The following is a 16741-nucleotide window of genomic DNA, read 5'->3' as shown; positions in this document are numbered from 1 at the left end:
AAATATTTGTGACTTCCAATTATTTGTTTTTAATGTAAAAACCTTTTCTAGTGTCAGCAAACATCCCATCAAATATACTTAAAATCTGAGTGAATTTTTCCTGATCTTTCTTTGAAATAAAAAGGCAAGGATATTTCTTGCAGCCATTTAAAGGATCCTAATACCAAAATTCTAAGACCTGGGGGGGGGGGGGGGTGTTTCACAAAGATTTTAAGTTGAACTTATCTCTAAGTTGGACTGAAAAGTTATGGAAAGCCGTTAGCATCTTTGAAAACATTTAGTAAAAGTTATTTTAAAAGGCATAAAATGTTGATCCAAATAATTCATATTTTCAAGGAGATTTCATGTTCTCGATGTTGAATTTATGAAAAGTCTAAAATCCTTGAATTTCTGCTTTTGAATATTTTTTTTTAAGGCTACAAATGGCTGCATATAATTTTTAAGTCCAACTTAGAGTTAAGTTCGACTTAGGATCTTTGTGAAACACCCCCACGGGGATGTACAATATGGTCATAATTAAAAACATGATTATTGGAAATAAATATCACACGATATCAGCAACACTGCATGCTAGAAGGGGACGAATGAAAAATAAAACTGCAAAAACTCTACCATACCTTTATACAAAGCATACCTATTAACAATATTATACAACATATGAATAAAAACTCTCTCTTTATTTACAAGGATATGTTAAAAATATATTTAGGCATTATGATGTTGAAGGTTTCCTATAAAAATAGCTTGAAACATTGAACCAGATTATGTACATGTATAAAAGTTAACTGTATTCTTATAAAACATTACAGTAGTTCTTACGGTTATGGGAATGTTTTTTTCAAAAAAGGAAAATAATAATAATATGAGTAAGAATTAGTCACAATTCTGTATTATTTCTTGGTGACTATGCCTAAAAATTATTTGGGTTGATATTAAAAAGAAAGCTAAACAATGGATAAAATGTTATGTTTTCTCAACATAACAAAATGAAAGGAATATGATCAATAATGTGGTCCAAACAGATGGCTAAATACATTTTACATGTGCTACTGATTAAAAATGAGAAAATGAGATAACCTTAAGATGAGAAAATAGATGAGAAAATAGATAACATAGAAAGAAAGAACAAGAAATTAAGCCACCAAAATGGGGCAAAGATATAATGAAAATGTACATTAATAGATGACTTTAGATGGACGATTCTTCCATGTAATTGCACAATGCCAATTTTATGGATGGAAAGTGTGAAACAAACAAATATAGTATTAGGGTAAAATCTTTCAGATAACCGTATGACAATATTAAAAGGCAATAATGTTAAAATATATATAACTTGTACCTACAAATGAACTTGAATCTTATAAAATCCCCAAAACCTGGAGTACATATGCATCTGATATGTAACACATTATAGTTAAACTACAATTAATACCACAATGGAAGCATTTGGTTATGAAAAAATGTTTAAAAACAGAGTTCTACGTATATATAAAAATAAATTTCTAGTATGAAGTACGCATGGACAGGATTTTGCAGCAATATAGAAAAAAGGCCACATATTTAAATTTAAATATACATGAAGGCATCATGAATGAACTGTCAAGAGTCTTATTTTGACCTTCGTGAAACTTTATGGAACCAATCTCCATAATATTTTTTTGTATATACTCTTCAAAAAGAGAGTTGGGGCACTGAAACTTTCTGAAAGACAAATTTTTCTTCAATTTATGTTCATCAAATGGCATCTTGCTGTAAACATATACTTACAGTTAACTAAATTATTCATACCCATTGTTAATTTGATGTTTTTCGTGAATTTTGTCATTCAAGATTGAACGGTGAATTGGTTGAATAAGAGCCTTTCTTTAATACTTTTTGATGAAAGCTTTAACATGTTATGTGCTTTAAAAAAAAATCTTATACTTAAGAAATTACAAAACCTGGTAAGGATATGAATAATTTAGATGGTAACTGTATATTCACTTCAATTAGATAGTGACAATTATACCCATCTTTACTCTATTGGTCTCAATTTACAAAGGTAATTGACAAATTTGGAAAATCCTTCAGGTTAAAAATGTAAGCATTAAGGCTTGTTTAAAAATGGCGCGGTAAACCCCTGCAGAAAAAATCTGCTGCAGTTTTTACTAAAATTGTAAATGAATGGCGACTGCATGCAACTAAGGGCTTTTGCATAGTAACTAAGCTCTGAGTAATTGCATGCCCATTGAACACGAGAACAGGCATATTGAGCTTGAATCCATGGTTTTAAGATAAAACTTTGGAATGAATTCGGCACCGCCAAGCCGAAACGATGCATATAATATGTTACAACGAAAGGGAATGTTTGAGACATAAATATTGAACCTCCTTACAACATTATATTCAGTAGAATACATTAGCACACTGCATGTAAACATTCTAGGTGTAACAAGGCTTCTGACAATCTATGTAAACAAATACTGTCTTCAGTACTTTAACATTTATCAAGACTCTAATGGCTTTCAATATTAAGATATTGATTAAGAACAATGTCCTTATAATAGTAATTCTTAAGATTTTCTGATTCAATCAACTGGTATATTTTGTCTATCTTACAAAATGTATAAGTTTACCTGACGCATGATGTAAATACAAGGCGGCAAGAATATACATTTGTACTGGGCAGACCTTTTTAATCTTTTAACAAGGGTCTAAGAATACTGATAAATACATGACGGTGTCAATATAAATGACGTGAAGAGACAAGCCATCCCTTGAAAAAAAGAAGATTTTATCCATCAAATCAGGAGCATGAGCAGAAACCAAGACTTTGCGCAACATTGTGTGCCATACATATAAATGGCATCTGAGTTCTCATCGGTGTATTACACATAACACATTTGGTACTTATACCATGGAGCTCTTATAGCTCCAAGCTAATACCAAGAGTAACAGACTTTAGAATAGGAGTAGTTTTTCCCAAACAAGAGTACTAACGGGGGAAATAAATATACCTTTATAAAAAGAAATTGCAATCAAATACTTTCACGCTATTGTAACTGACAGCGATTTTCAGGGCAAGAACATTTTGCATAGTACAGTGTACAAAAATTAATTGTTATGTCAATTGTGATTAGATTATTTTGCCGCATTAACATTTCACAAAAGTTTAATAGCCAGTTGCAAAATATGAGAACATTGTGTGTGCACAAAAAAAATTCTGCCTTTACAGTATTGATGCACATTTTCAGCAAACAGAAGTGCTCAGGTCTTCCTAAGCATTGTCCTTGGGAAATTGCTAGGCCAGTTTACACTTACTGGAAAATTGCTAGGCCAGTTTACACTTACTGGAAAATTGCTAGGCCAGTTTACACCTACTGGAAAATTGCTAGGCCAGTTTCACTTACTGGAAAATTGCTAGGCCAGTTTACACTTACTGGAAAATTGCTAGGCCAGTTTACACTTACTGGAAAATTGCTAGGCCAGTTTACACTTACTGGAAAATTGCTAGGCCAGTTTACACTTACTGGAAAATTACGGAGTTAATTTTGTGGTGAGAATGCTGAATGGCGTAGCAGCTAAAAATCTTCATCACCTGAAAAATACTTCCCGCTGAATTTCTGAAACCCGATGAAGATGGTCCCGCTCTCGTCGATCTTGGTGGGAAAGGTCACCGAGCTGACTTCTTTGCGACCTTTGGGGGATTTGACCTCTCCAGAGGTCAGGTCAATGGACCACTTATGCCAGGGACATTTGACGCAGATGGACATATCCGGTAAAACCTCTATATCACCCATGTGTAGAGGGCCGCCTAGGAAATCAAAATTCATAGGTAAAAAGAGATATAAAGAAATTTAAATGGAAATCCAACCTTCAGATCGAACTGCTTTAAAAGAAAGCACAAAGATCAGAGAAGCAAACTGGTGAGATATTAAATGAAACAGGACAAAGAATAAGAAAGTTATGATTTTTTTAAAGTTGTAAACACTATACTTATTGGAACTTTGGTTGAATAAGTAAAGTGTCACAGTTGTGAAGTGCCAGACAATTTTCCTATTTGTTCAAACACCCAAAATGACTAAGAATTAATTTTTTACAAAATGTATGACTCAGAAGGTTCTGTTCTATTTAGAGGACCTATAATAATATACTATCCATAATATATTTTGAGTAGTGCCCCAAAGAAGAAGGCACTTGGGAGAAAATCAAAATTGTATATTATTTTTGTACACAACAAAAAGAAGTGTTGTCCATGACTACATCACCATCAGCTGACAAAATTGCCTATTTGAATTTCGCATAGCTATTGTGTTCAGACTGTTGTCATATTTCAAATACCCTCTCATTATTTGTCTGATGTATTTCAAATTTTCGCCATCCTGTGTTTCTTCTGCTTTTACAGAAACAAATTTATTATGAAGATTGGATTACCCTTTAAAGGCCCACTGGACTACTTGTAGCTACTTGATCCCTCTATATAGAAAACTTCCCCAATCGGTGCCTGTTGGTCCCCCATGATCCTCTTTTTCTTATGTTAATTGAGAGCTGAGTTGATGGGATAGCCACCTGTCAATTGACCTTGCTGGGTGGTCTAATCCCTTATGACCGAACTAGTACAGACGGTCTTTAAATTAAAACAAAATTCTAAGATAACAAGAGAAGCATAAACATGTACAAGCAAGCTGATAGGAATTAGATAGACGAATAAGATAGACATAATAGCCAGGTTACTCAAGACACTGCAAATGTACATCACATTTCTCACCTAGATGGGGGCATTTCTCTTTAATGGCGAAGAGCAGTTCCTTGTAGCGGAAGAGAGCGATACCCTCATCGTTGAGCTGCACCAGGCTCCCTGTAGGCATGCTGTTAGATCGTCTCAGCTGACGACCGCTAACACGATGACTCTCCCATTTCTGGTCGGGGTTGGACCAATCGTAGAGGTCTGCAGAGGGACAGTAGGAAGAAAGATGACTAATCTGTGAAACCAAGTTTACTAGCAGTGGTAAAACATGAACCTGTTTGTGGTATTAAGCAGTGGGATATTTACAAAAGACTACATAAACATACAGACATTGTCTTTCACAATCAAAGCTGACGCCCGCTTACCCGATGACTCTTCCATTTCTGGACGGGGTTGGACCAATCGTAGAGGTCTGCGGAGGGAGAGTAGGAGGAAGGATATTCTATGACTTAATGTGGTCTTTGTAGACAGGCGGTCACTAAAGCAGGTTTGACTGCAGTTGTAAGAAAATAAACCTCCCTTCATTCATTCAATGATGGGTTATTAAAATACTTACATTGCAGCAGAGCCGAATGGCGAAAATTTACAATATCATAATGACAATTGATAAAATATATACATATATATACGAGGAAACAGAAGCTGTCCTAACATAGACATAGAGGGTAGAGAAATAAAGATGAAATGAAAGAGTTAAAGAAGGAGGATGGTATAGAGGGAAGAAAGAGAGAGGGAGGGGGAGAAGAGTAAGGAACACAAAGAAAATGGATACAGTTATTCATCATGATAGAATAGATTACACTACCTTCACATAAATATTCTTATACTGTTATAAAGATCTCAGTTAATTTTGTTCTTAAAATACATTGGGACATTTTGAAAGTGCTACATAAACATACAGGCTTTTCTTTGATGCTCACAATCAAAGGAGTTGACTATTATGTGATAAGTACTGTATACAAGAATTTCTCAATTATGATATACTAATTTTGATGTTTTTTGTTAATCTTCTGTCGTACTATTTCTTTTCACTTCTTTTTTCTTTCTTCTTTTAAATAGGTTTGGTATTATCTCCTCATATGTTTCCTTTCTTTGCTACTCCATCACCCTTTTTAAGTTTCATTTTATAATTTTTGTTTAAATCTAGTTTTTTATAATTTAGTTATTTCATTTTGTTTACTTCCAGTTTTACTTCTTTCATTTCTAGTTTACTTGCATTTGCTTCTCTAAAGTTTGGAATTCTGAGTTTCAACTTCCATGGCCTTCTTTTAGTCTTGTTTCTCCACCTTAATTTTATTCTTTACATATTTCATCTCGTTGTCTTGCTCTGTTTCTCAAATTGCTTCTTCTAGTTTTTTTCTTGTCTTGATTCATGTACAGTATTACTATTACAACACTCTCTTACACTATTACTCAGTGCATTGTTGTTGTTGGTAATAGTTTAATGGCATTCATTCAGTATTAATTAATATATACAGTTGTACGTCATATCTTCATTTTTATTTTTTATAAGAAAATCAGTGCATTCAAACATGCATTGTGAAAATGCCAAAAAAGAATGACACTATGACAGAATCTCTTTAAACATAGAATTAGAATAAACATCTACCAAAACTAGATATACAAAATAGACCTAGATGATAGATACTATCTAGACCTAGATCTAGTTCTAAATTAGATCTAATATTTAATTTAGTTTAACAAATTTTTGCAGAATGCAGAAAATGCAATTCATTTTGGCAAATTGAGTCAGAATTTGGGGGACTAAAAAAAAAATCTTATATTAAATAATTGTTGCTGTGGATATGTTTAAGTTGCGTTTTCGTTTGTATCTTATATTTTAGTCTATATTGCCTTAGATCTATTCAGTTATTGCTTGGATTTACAGTTGTTTCATTGAAACAGCAGTTTCTTTAATCATTTTTCTTGATCTGTTTTTTAGATGTTGTTTGAAACTTGAAGACACCGTAACATGAGTTTTTTTGCAGACACATTACGTTCCAGAGAAAGTCAAAGTACGAGTATTCCGGTGGGACGGAAAGTCCCCAAATTTGTCCTTTTACGTAGAGTTTACCGCCGCCCATAGAGTAAGTTTAAATCATGAAATACTCAATACTTATTTATTGAAGGATAAAAATGTGTAGATTAATTCAATGTTGAGATATAAACTGTGCAAGATTTTGTGTCAACGTGTCAGATTAATTTGGTATGTGCGTACAGTTTCAAATAGGGCATTGTGCGCACTGTTAAGACTTTACGTCTATCGGTCAAGTGAAAGTTGTTGTTTATTTCGAAAAGCCGTAAATTCAGTGGAAATTGTAATTTAACGCAGAGACACAAAGTATTGCACAGATATAGTTAGAAGTGAGTGTAAATGGAGTGAGATATTTGATTATAGCTTATTTACATAAAAATGATGAAAACCAAGATTGGTTTTAAGAGTAAGAGTTAATTTCACCATGCATGAAATCTGGCTTGCAAAAAGTAGGTCACTGCTATTAGGGTCATTCACAAAGTGAAGTGTCTAGGACCTGATATTTAGTTTGTAAAAATACTGCATGCATATTGAACTTTGGTTGCTCATATGAACAAAGAACTTGGTTTATTTGGAGAAAGTAAACATGTACGTATAACAGGCAATTTATGCAAGTGTATGAATTAAAAGGTTTAGTCTTGGCAAATTAAAGAATGCCATGCTATTTGTATAAATTCATAAAAGAAAACACTTAATGAGTGCGCATAAATTGTATGCAAATTTCTAAAGAATAATTTGGTCATTTGGTTGTATCAAAAGGAAAGGAGATTTACAAGTTTGATAAATTCTCATTTTGGCTGAGTTTGAAAATCAGCAACAGTTATTTAGCAAGGTGGATTGAATGCAAAGGAAGTCATGTTTGCTTCTGCGCATAATTATTTAGGTCAGTTGTGAAAGTCACTTTGACAGGTGTATGTGACAAGCTATTGGATTAAGGCGTTGCATGTATATGCACATGCTTGTGCTCTGAACATCATGGAGTTAATTTTGGGTTGAGATTTTTGGCAAGACATACAGTGAACCATTCAATGAAATATCTTGTGTGTAACTCTATGACTGAATATCTGAATGCTAACACCGGATTTTCTATCTGTATCTTCTTTTTGATTACAGATTGAATAAAACAGTTATGCAATTTACAAGCGGCGTCCGGTCTCATTTATCGAATGATCCATCAATTCAATTCTTGAAGTAACCAGGGGTCACCGCAGAGCAGAGAGTTCCTGATCCATTCAAGATGACAGATACAAAATCCCTGAAGCTAAGACGTCGAGGAAAAAAGGGACGTTTTACAAGATACAGCAACACCCTTTCCACAATTATAGAAGCCAGCAGACCAGAAACAGAAGTAAAGGAAGCACTTGAACACTTCCAATCAGCGTTTGAAGAAGTACAGACGGCACACGAGGAGTTTGCTGAGCAGATAGTTGATGATGCAGAATTTGAAATCGAAGAACGATGGATGAACGAAATCCATAGTGAGTTCAGCAGGCTAAAGATTGAATGTAAGCAGTACTTACACCGAGTAGAGCCTCAGGAAACATCAACACCGCCCCCCTCCAGTTCAACATCAGCACCGCCCCCCTCCAGTTCAGCATCAGCACCTTCATCATCAGGTACGTCGTCTTTCAAGTTAGAGAAGTTGAAACTTCCAAAGTTCAAGGGAGATGTTCGAGAATATAACATTTTTAAGACAGACTTCGTGCATCTTTCCAGTATCTACACAGATAGAGATGCTGTCACTCTACTGAGAAGCTGTTTAGAGGGAAAGCCAGCAGAAATGTTGAGAGGAGTCAGTGACTATAAGGCTGCATGGAAGTTCCTTGATGCAATTTATGGAAGTCACCGGTTCTTAGCTGATGCTGTGCTTAATGACATCAATACATTCAGAGCATTGAGAGAAGGAGAGGATGGTCGGTTTTGCGAGTTGACACAGCTTGTCCTCCGGAGTCACAACACTATGAAAGATGTTGGACACGAAGCAGATATGGACAATCCCCAAGTGCTAGCAACGATAGAAAAAAAGCTGCACATTGAAGACAAGAAGGTTTGGTTCCGTCATCTAAACACGAAGGACTCTGAAGCATCCGTATCCATGCTCATAGATTGGATGACAGGGGAAATGACTGCAAGAATCAGAGCTACAGCCCCGATCAGAGCAGCAAAGACAAGTCAGCAAATACATCATATCAAGACTGAAGAGAGAGATACAACAAGGCCAGATACAACCAGGCAAGACACAACCTTCCGTACCAAACTTCCGCCAAAGTGTTGGATCTGCCAAACAGATACCCATTGGGTTGATCAGTGTCAGAAGCTCATTACTATGACACAACCAGAGAGGCTTAAGCTAATGAAGGAGAATAAAGCCTGCTTCAGTTGCTTGAAGAAAGCAGGCAAGGACCACAGAATGAGTAACTGTAGAAGGAAAAGGCAGTGCAGTGAAGGTCAGTGTAGATATTTTCATCATCCCCTTCTACACTTGGACGAAAGGAGTAGCAGTGTAACTGTAGCATCCAACATTGCAGTTGCGTCCAATTATGCAGAGAGAGAAGCAATGCTGCCAGTTCTTGAAGCAGAGATAATGGGGCAGAAGGGTTCCAGTAAGGTGAAGGGGAATGTCTTGATAGACTCAGGATCTCAAGTCAGTGTTATCAAGCAGTCCGTGGCAGATAAACTGAATCTTCAGGGTACTAAAACTGCTATAACAATCAAGAAGATAGGCGGACAGGAAGAGACTGTAGAAACCCATGTCTACAAAGTTCCAGTCAAAGCTGTAGATGGTAATTCGCCAACTTACATGATACGAGCAGTAGCTCTACCCTTCATAAGTGATGTGGATGAAGTGGACGTTAAAGAAATAGCAGAAGTACTGAAAATCGATCATCAAAGTATTCATCGCAGAGGTGGAGATATCGACCTGTTGATTGGCATAGATCATCCTACCCTTCACACAGGTCGAACACGACAAGCAGAAAAGTTAGTTGCGAGAAAGTCCCCAATAGGTTGGGTAGTGTTTGGGCCTAATCAATCCTCATCTGCTACTAGCAGGGTCCTCCATGTCCAGTTAGCATCACCAGTGGACCTACCTGTATCAGACTTCTGTAACATCGAAAGGAAAGATAGGTGTCTAACACCACCAACAGCAGAGCAGAAACCTACGTTGTGTGTTTTCTCAGAAGCGTCAGAAAGCGTATATGGAACATGTGCTTATTTGAGATGGCAGCTCACGAACGGACAGTTTCAAACCAAATTCGTCACAGCTAAGTCGAGAGGAGCTCCCTTGAAAAGGCTCACGATACCAAGACTAGAGCTACAAGCATCAGTAATGGCAACCAGACTAAGTGCGCCGATCAAGAGAGAGCTGAAGTTGGATTTGGAAAGGACAATATATTTTGTCGACAGCATGATCGCATTATCGTGGATCAGAAGTCAAGCCAGAAACTTCAAGCCGTTTGTTTCAGCCAGAATAGGGGAGATTCAAACTAACTCAGATCCACAACAGTGGAAGCACGTGCCTGACCCGTTGAACCCAGCAGATGACATTTCAAGGGGTATAACCATTGATAAGCATGAAGGTAGATTGAAGAGTGGGCCAGAATTCATCTGCTTACCCGAGGAACAGTGGCCTGAAGAAAGAGTTCAACCGGATCCAGTCGAGATCGACGAAGAGAAACGCAGCATCAAGAGAGTCCTCCACATAACTGAAGCGGAGGTAATAGATTGTTCAAGATTCTCAAGCTGGAGGAGACTTGTACGGGTAACGGCCTACATACTGAGATTTGTTCGCCAATTGAAGTCCAGAGTTCGGAAGAAGCAGGATGAAGCTACAGCAACCGACACATCGTTGACGCCAAATGAGCTTGATGATGCCGAGACCCAATGGATTCAACACGCTCAGAAATCGTTACGCGAGAGATTGAAGTCTGTGGATCTGAAATCACCGAGTCCGTTCATAGAGAAGGAAGTAGTCCGTGTAGGAGGGAGAGTCGACAAAGGTTCAATGTCATATGAAGATAAGCACCCCATTCTCCTACCGCGTAACCAACTAATCTGCTTTCTTATCACGTGTCATTTCCATGACAAGGGTCATGATGGAGTAGCGTCGATAGTGGCTAAAGTCAGAAGGAGATATTGGATCATAAGGGGCATAGGTTAGCTAAAACCATCAAATACAGGTGTGTTAAGTGTCGATCTATTGAGCACAAGATCGAAAGTCAGAAGATGGCAGATTTGCCTCCAGAGAGAGTGGCCCCATTTACCCCACCGTTTCATTATTGTTCATGTGATTATTTTGGACCAATTAATGTAAAGATTAGCAGGAACAAAACCGCAAAGCATTACGGGGTAATATTTACATGTCTCAATACACGAGCTGTGCATTTAGAGTTGGCCGTCGATTGTTCAACTTCAGAGTTCCTACAAGTGTTTCGCAGATTTTTCGCGATTAGAGGACAACCAGCCCGTATGTTTAGCGATAATGGTACACAGTTTGTAGGCGCAGAAAGAGAACTGCGAGAAATGGTGAAAGGTTGGAACGATCAGGAGTTGAAGGATTTCTGCGCTGAACGTGGAACTGAGTGGAGATTCATAACGCCTCAAGCGCCTCATCAGAACGGCACCGCAGAGTCGCTTGTTAAAAGTTGTAAAATCGCATTGAAAAAAGCGATAGGAAGTCAAGTGTTGACACCGTTTGAACTCCACACATGCCTACAAGAAGTCGCAAACTTGGTCAATCAACGACCAATAGGAAGATCGCCCAATGACCCAGACGACGGTGCGTACTTATGTCCGAATGACATGTTGTTGGGAAGGTCTTCTTCTAAGATACCTCAGGGTCCTTTCAAAGAAACTAAGAATCCTAATCATAGGGTAGAATTTGTTCAACGTATTGTGAATGAATTTTGGAAGATATGGAATAGAGATGTGTTCCCATTGTTAGTTCCGCGACGTAAATGGAACACAGAGAAACGAAATGTACGAGTTGATGACGTAGTCATGGTAGCTGACCATAACGCGGTCAGGGGCAAGTGGACAATAGGCAGAATTGTTCATGTCTATCCTGGGTCAGATGGGAAAATTAGGAATGTGAAAGTGAAAACTGTAAGCACTAAGCTTAACAGACCAATAACTAAAATAGTGGTCATTTATCCATCTGAGGGATATGAAGTTTGAGTGTGATGTAGGTTAAAAGATAAGGACTATAATTGCCCTCATCTGGGCGGGGAGTGTGTTTCATTGAAACAGCAGTTTCTTTAATCATTTTTCTTGATCTGTTTTTTAGATGTTGTTTGAAACTTGAAGACACCGTAACATGAGTTTTTTTGCAGACACATTACGTTCCAGAGAAAGTCAAAGTACGAGTATTCCGGTGGGACGGAAAGTCCCCAAATTTGTCCTTTTACGTAGAGTTTACCGCCGCCCATAGAGTAAGTTTAAATCATGAAATACTCAATACTTATTTATTGAAGGATAAAAATGTGTAGATTAATTCAATGTTGAGATATAAACTGTGCAAGATTTTGTGTCAACGTGTCAGATTAATTTGGTATGTGCGTACAGTTTCAAATAGGGCATTGTGCGCACTGTTAAGACTTTACGTCTATCGGTCAAGTGAAAGTTGTTGTTTATTTCGAAAAGCCGTAAATTCAGTGGAAATTGTAATTTAACGTAGAGACACAAAGTATTGCACAGATATAGTTAGAAGTGAGTGTAAATGGAGTGAGATATTTGATTATAGCTTATTTACATAAAAATGATGAAAACCAAGATTGGTTTTAAGAGTAAGAGTTAATTTCACCATGCATGAAATCTGGCTTGCAAAAAGTAGGTCACTGCTATTAGGGTCATTCACAAAGTGAAGTGTCTAGGACCTGATATTTAGTTTGTAAAAATACTGCATGCATATTGAACTTTGGTTGCTCATATGAACAAAGAACTTGGTTTATTTGGAGAAAGTAAACATGTACGTATAACAGGCAATTTATGCAAGTGTATGAATTAAAAGGTTTAGTCTTGGCAAATTAAAGAATGCCATGCTATTTGTATAAATTCATAAAAGAAAACACTTAATGAGTGCGCATAAATTGTATGCAAATTTCTAAAGAATAATTTGGTCATTTGGTTGTATCAAAAGGAAAGGAGATTTACAAGTTTGATAAATTCTCATTTTGGCTGAGTTTGAAAATCAGCAACAGTTATTTAGCAAGGTGGATTGAATGCAAAGGAAGTCATGTTTGCTTCTGCGCATAATTATTTAGGTCAGTTGTGAAAGTCACTTTGACAGGTGTATGTGACAAGCTATTGGATTAAGGCGTTGCATGTATATGCACATGCTTGTGCTCTGAACATCATGGAGTTAATTTTGGGTTGAGATTTTTGGCAAGACATACAGTGAACCATTCAATGAAATATCTTGTGTGTAACTCTATGACTGAATATCTGAATGCTAACACCGGATTTTCTATCTGTATCTTCTTTTTGATTACAGATTGAATAAAACAGTTATGCAATTTACAAGCGGCGTCCGGTCTCATTTATCGAATGATCCAACAGTCAACACCATCACAACAAACACAGAACTCAATACATCGTACACCAGTAAAAACTCTGCGATCCATGCATTGTACGCAATATCGGCGTATAAACGGGACCATTTAAAGACAAACAAGTGAATAACAGTACAAAATACACATAACTCTTTTCCAACATACCTTCGAATTTTACGGAGGTCACACGAAAGTACAATCTACCGTCGTTTTCGCACATGAAACTCTGTTTTTCCGGATCCACAAGTGTGCCAAGTTTCATCAGCTTCTCCAGAAACCGCTCCTGTGGTGATGAACTCAATGATCCAGGCATTTTCTTCGCTAATATACGTCAATGCAACGTTAATGGTAAGATAAGAATCGAGAAACGGCTGTACAAAAGACAAACAGTTAGCAACTCGATGCAATCATGCATGCATGCATACAGTTTACTTCACCACAAAAATAATAGGTGAAAAAAATCCGGAATTAAAAAAAATTGTTATCCATGTATTTACAAAAAGCACCATACTCAGTCCTGTTACTCTTTAGGCGGTTCACGAACATAATGATCCAAAGAAGCTTTTCCATCTCATAATAAGAAGGAGATTCTTAGAAGCTCACAACCGGCAATTGGTCTTTACAAAAAACTTAAGTGGCACAAAATCAGAACAAAGTGAGCAAAAAAAAGGCATACAAAAGGTGTGGCTGCGCCTGATACGCACAAACATTAGGCCTTAAGTTAAAATTGTAGTTGCGGGTACATTTTAGCTACCGGAGCAAGTACAGATCCGGGGTCTTAAAAGAAGAATCACTTTAGCCTAATCCGCGGATCAAACCGCCCCGCTGAGATGAGATTAGGCTTATTTGGAGTGTGCGGCGCCATGGTAACGCCTTTTCATTTTTTTTTTATTAGGTCTACTAATGTTAATCCTTAATGTTCAACACGAATTACAACATCAGAACATGCCGCTGATCTTATTTAGTTACTGGAAAACAAAACATGCAAACCCATCACACGCTCCCGGTGGGGTCACTCCCCTGCAAAGAGTGACACGTATGACCGTTACCACCAATGCATATAACCCCCTTTTGCGGTCAATTTCAAGGACATTTTGTGAAATTTAACCCCCTTTTTTACGTCAAAACAAGGACAAAATCGTACTTTGGAATACCCCTATTTATAAGATTGTAAGGACACTTTCGCAAATTTACCCCTATTTTACCATATTTCAAGGACAAGACTCGGCTCCGAGAATTTTTCTTCCCGGTTTTCTCTTTTCCCTTCCCGGTTTTCTCTTTTCCCTTTTCCTGACCCCTATTTATCAATTTCGGGGACACCTGTGCCCCCCTATTTTTCTTTATTTCGAGGAATATTTTGTCCGCGGACATTGCTTGAAATTGACCCCTTTTTCCGCGATTTTGGTAACGGTCATGCGGTCCGGAAGTCACATTGAGTGACCCCACCGGGCACACGCTTCGCGTTTGATCTATAAGTAACTGTTTTTGTTCGTTGTTTCTTTCGTCCCTTTAAGCTATATAAGGGGGAAAAGACAAAAAGACAAACAAATTAAAATACGCCACAGTAAATAAACTGGCCAGTTAAATAAAGATGACTGGGTCTGGGTGCATAATTTCTCAGCCGGTCCCAAAATCATTATATTTTTTTCACACCATTATAATTAATTTATGGTAGCTCTCACTCGATTGTTCTCCCATCAATAATATTTCAGCCGTTGACTAAAAATTAAGATTGTATTTGTATTTTGTCTTTATTAGGAAACCTCATTCACATGATAAATGAATATTAAGTTTTACAATACATAGGCAGAACTTATTACAAATATGAAAATATTATTTGGAAAAAATACATGGAAACATCATAATTTATGTAATTATAAAAGTAGGCATATGGATTCATAAATGACTTCAAATGAGATTAAATGTTTAGCAAATGACAAACGGTATAATGCATGTAAAATCTTGTGTTGCTAATGGCAAATGATTATGAGTAAACCTAGTAGCAATAACCTAAAATTGGACTCTTGTTCATGAAAGAACTCAAATTAGAATTTTGTTCACTTTACAAAATATAATTTTTGGCTTTGAAGATAAGAGAAACAATGCTCAAAATTGCTCGAAACAGAATGTTTATTTGAAAATTGAATTCTAAAGAAAGTTTTACCATAATTATAAAGATGAGAAATACAATATTGTATGGAATGGAAAGACAATTGCTACAATAATTGTTGTTTGTATAGAAAGATTATTTTAACTTTGTTTAAACATGCACATCATTTGATTTGTTTTTGTGTATGTTAAGATTATTAATAAATAGCCTATGGAGGGCTCAAAAGTTGAAGAAAAAATATCATAATTATAACAGAAATTACGATGTATCTAATTTTGGGGTACACAAAAGGTTCGAATGGTCAGAAACTCATTGTTTACATTATTTAGGGCAGTTTCATCTCAACGTTTCCGATGGTCTGGGTTTGATAGAGAGAAAGAGGGAAAGATAAAGTGAGTGAGAGAGAGAGAGAGAAAAAAAAGAGGGTGAAAGGGAGAGAGAGAGAGAGAGAGAGAGAGAGAGGGGGGGGAAGAGAGAGAGAGAGAGCGAGAGAGAGAGAGAGAGAGAGACACACACACACAGAGACAGACTACGGACAGAGGGAGAGATAGATATACAGGCAGACAGATAGAGAGGCATAAACATAGATCATTATAATGAGATTTGAAAGGAGCTGAATCCAGATTAAATCAACATTAATACTCAAGGAACACATGGGAAGAATGAAAAAACGAGATCACCTAAAAGCATAAGTATAAACAAAAGAACAGGAAAAAGAAAGAACGTACAAAAAGGACAGAACAATTAATTAGATTGACAGAGATAGAGCTCGGGTTCGTAATGAACCAGAGCAAAATAACACTGAGTTCGTATGGGAAATCTATTTATTCAGACGGTCATATCTCAGCCAATAATTAACATATTCAATTGGTTTTCGACACTTGTGATGCTCTTTCGGAAAATGAAGGAAAAAAAAGTTAAGAAATTCTAAAATTAAATTTTTGATGACGTCACACTAACTTCCCCACTCTATAGGGGGTAAACATTGATGGGGCTGCAAAAGGGGGCAATAATTATTATCTCCTCCCACTTACTAAATAGGGGGAGACGAACAATGGGGGGGGGGGGGGTCCTTTCTATCTATCTATCTATCTTCTAGTCAGAGATACCCACCCCCTTCCCCAGCGTAAATATAAGCCTATTTAATCGTTATTAACCTTATTATTTGTTGCATTATGAGCACTTCTTGAGAAATATGCATCCACAACCCCTAACCCCGTACATGTATTGCAGTAGTCATTGGTAGTTGAAAGAACTGATAAAGATAATATTGAGAGAGAGAGAGGGGGGCGGGGGAGTGAGAGGGGGCAGGGAGACATGCA

General features: G+C 36.9%; 2 protein-coding genes across 2 annotated transcripts; one reads left to right on the top strand and one right to left on the bottom strand.

The window, feature by feature from the left end:
- Positions 1-1915: 1915 nt before the first annotated feature.
- On the bottom strand, positions 1916-13940 carry LOC105443360 (Rieske domain-containing protein). The gene is made up of 3 exons (XM_030989169.1): positions 13475-13940; positions 4748-4927; positions 1916-3793 (listed from the first exon to the last, which is right to left on the bottom strand). Exons 1-3 carry the CDS (start codon positions 13620-13622, stop codon positions 3561-3563), a joined length of 561 nt encoding a protein of 186 aa, XP_030845029.1. The 5' UTR covers positions 13623-13940; the 3' UTR covers positions 1916-3560.
- Positions 6620-13277, top strand: LOC115918187. The gene is made up of 2 exons (XM_030989168.1): positions 6620-6813; positions 7875-13277. The coding sequence occupies exon 2, from the start codon at positions 7999-8001 to the stop codon at positions 10918-10920; it is 2922 nt and encodes a 973-aa protein (XP_030845028.1). The 5' UTR covers positions 6620-6813; positions 7875-7998; the 3' UTR covers positions 10921-13277.
- Positions 13941-16741: the final 2801 nt, after the last annotated feature.

This window comes from Strongylocentrotus purpuratus, unplaced genomic scaffold, assembly GCF_000002235.5.
Source record: "Strongylocentrotus purpuratus isolate Spur 01 unplaced genomic scaffold, Spur_5.0 spur5_scaffold_18, whole genome shotgun sequence".
Classification (NCBI taxonomy): Eukaryota; Metazoa; Echinodermata; class Echinoidea; order Camarodonta; family Strongylocentrotidae; genus Strongylocentrotus; species Strongylocentrotus purpuratus.
Note: the sequence above shows the minus strand (reverse complement) of the source record. Positions and strands in the feature narration are given on the sequence as shown.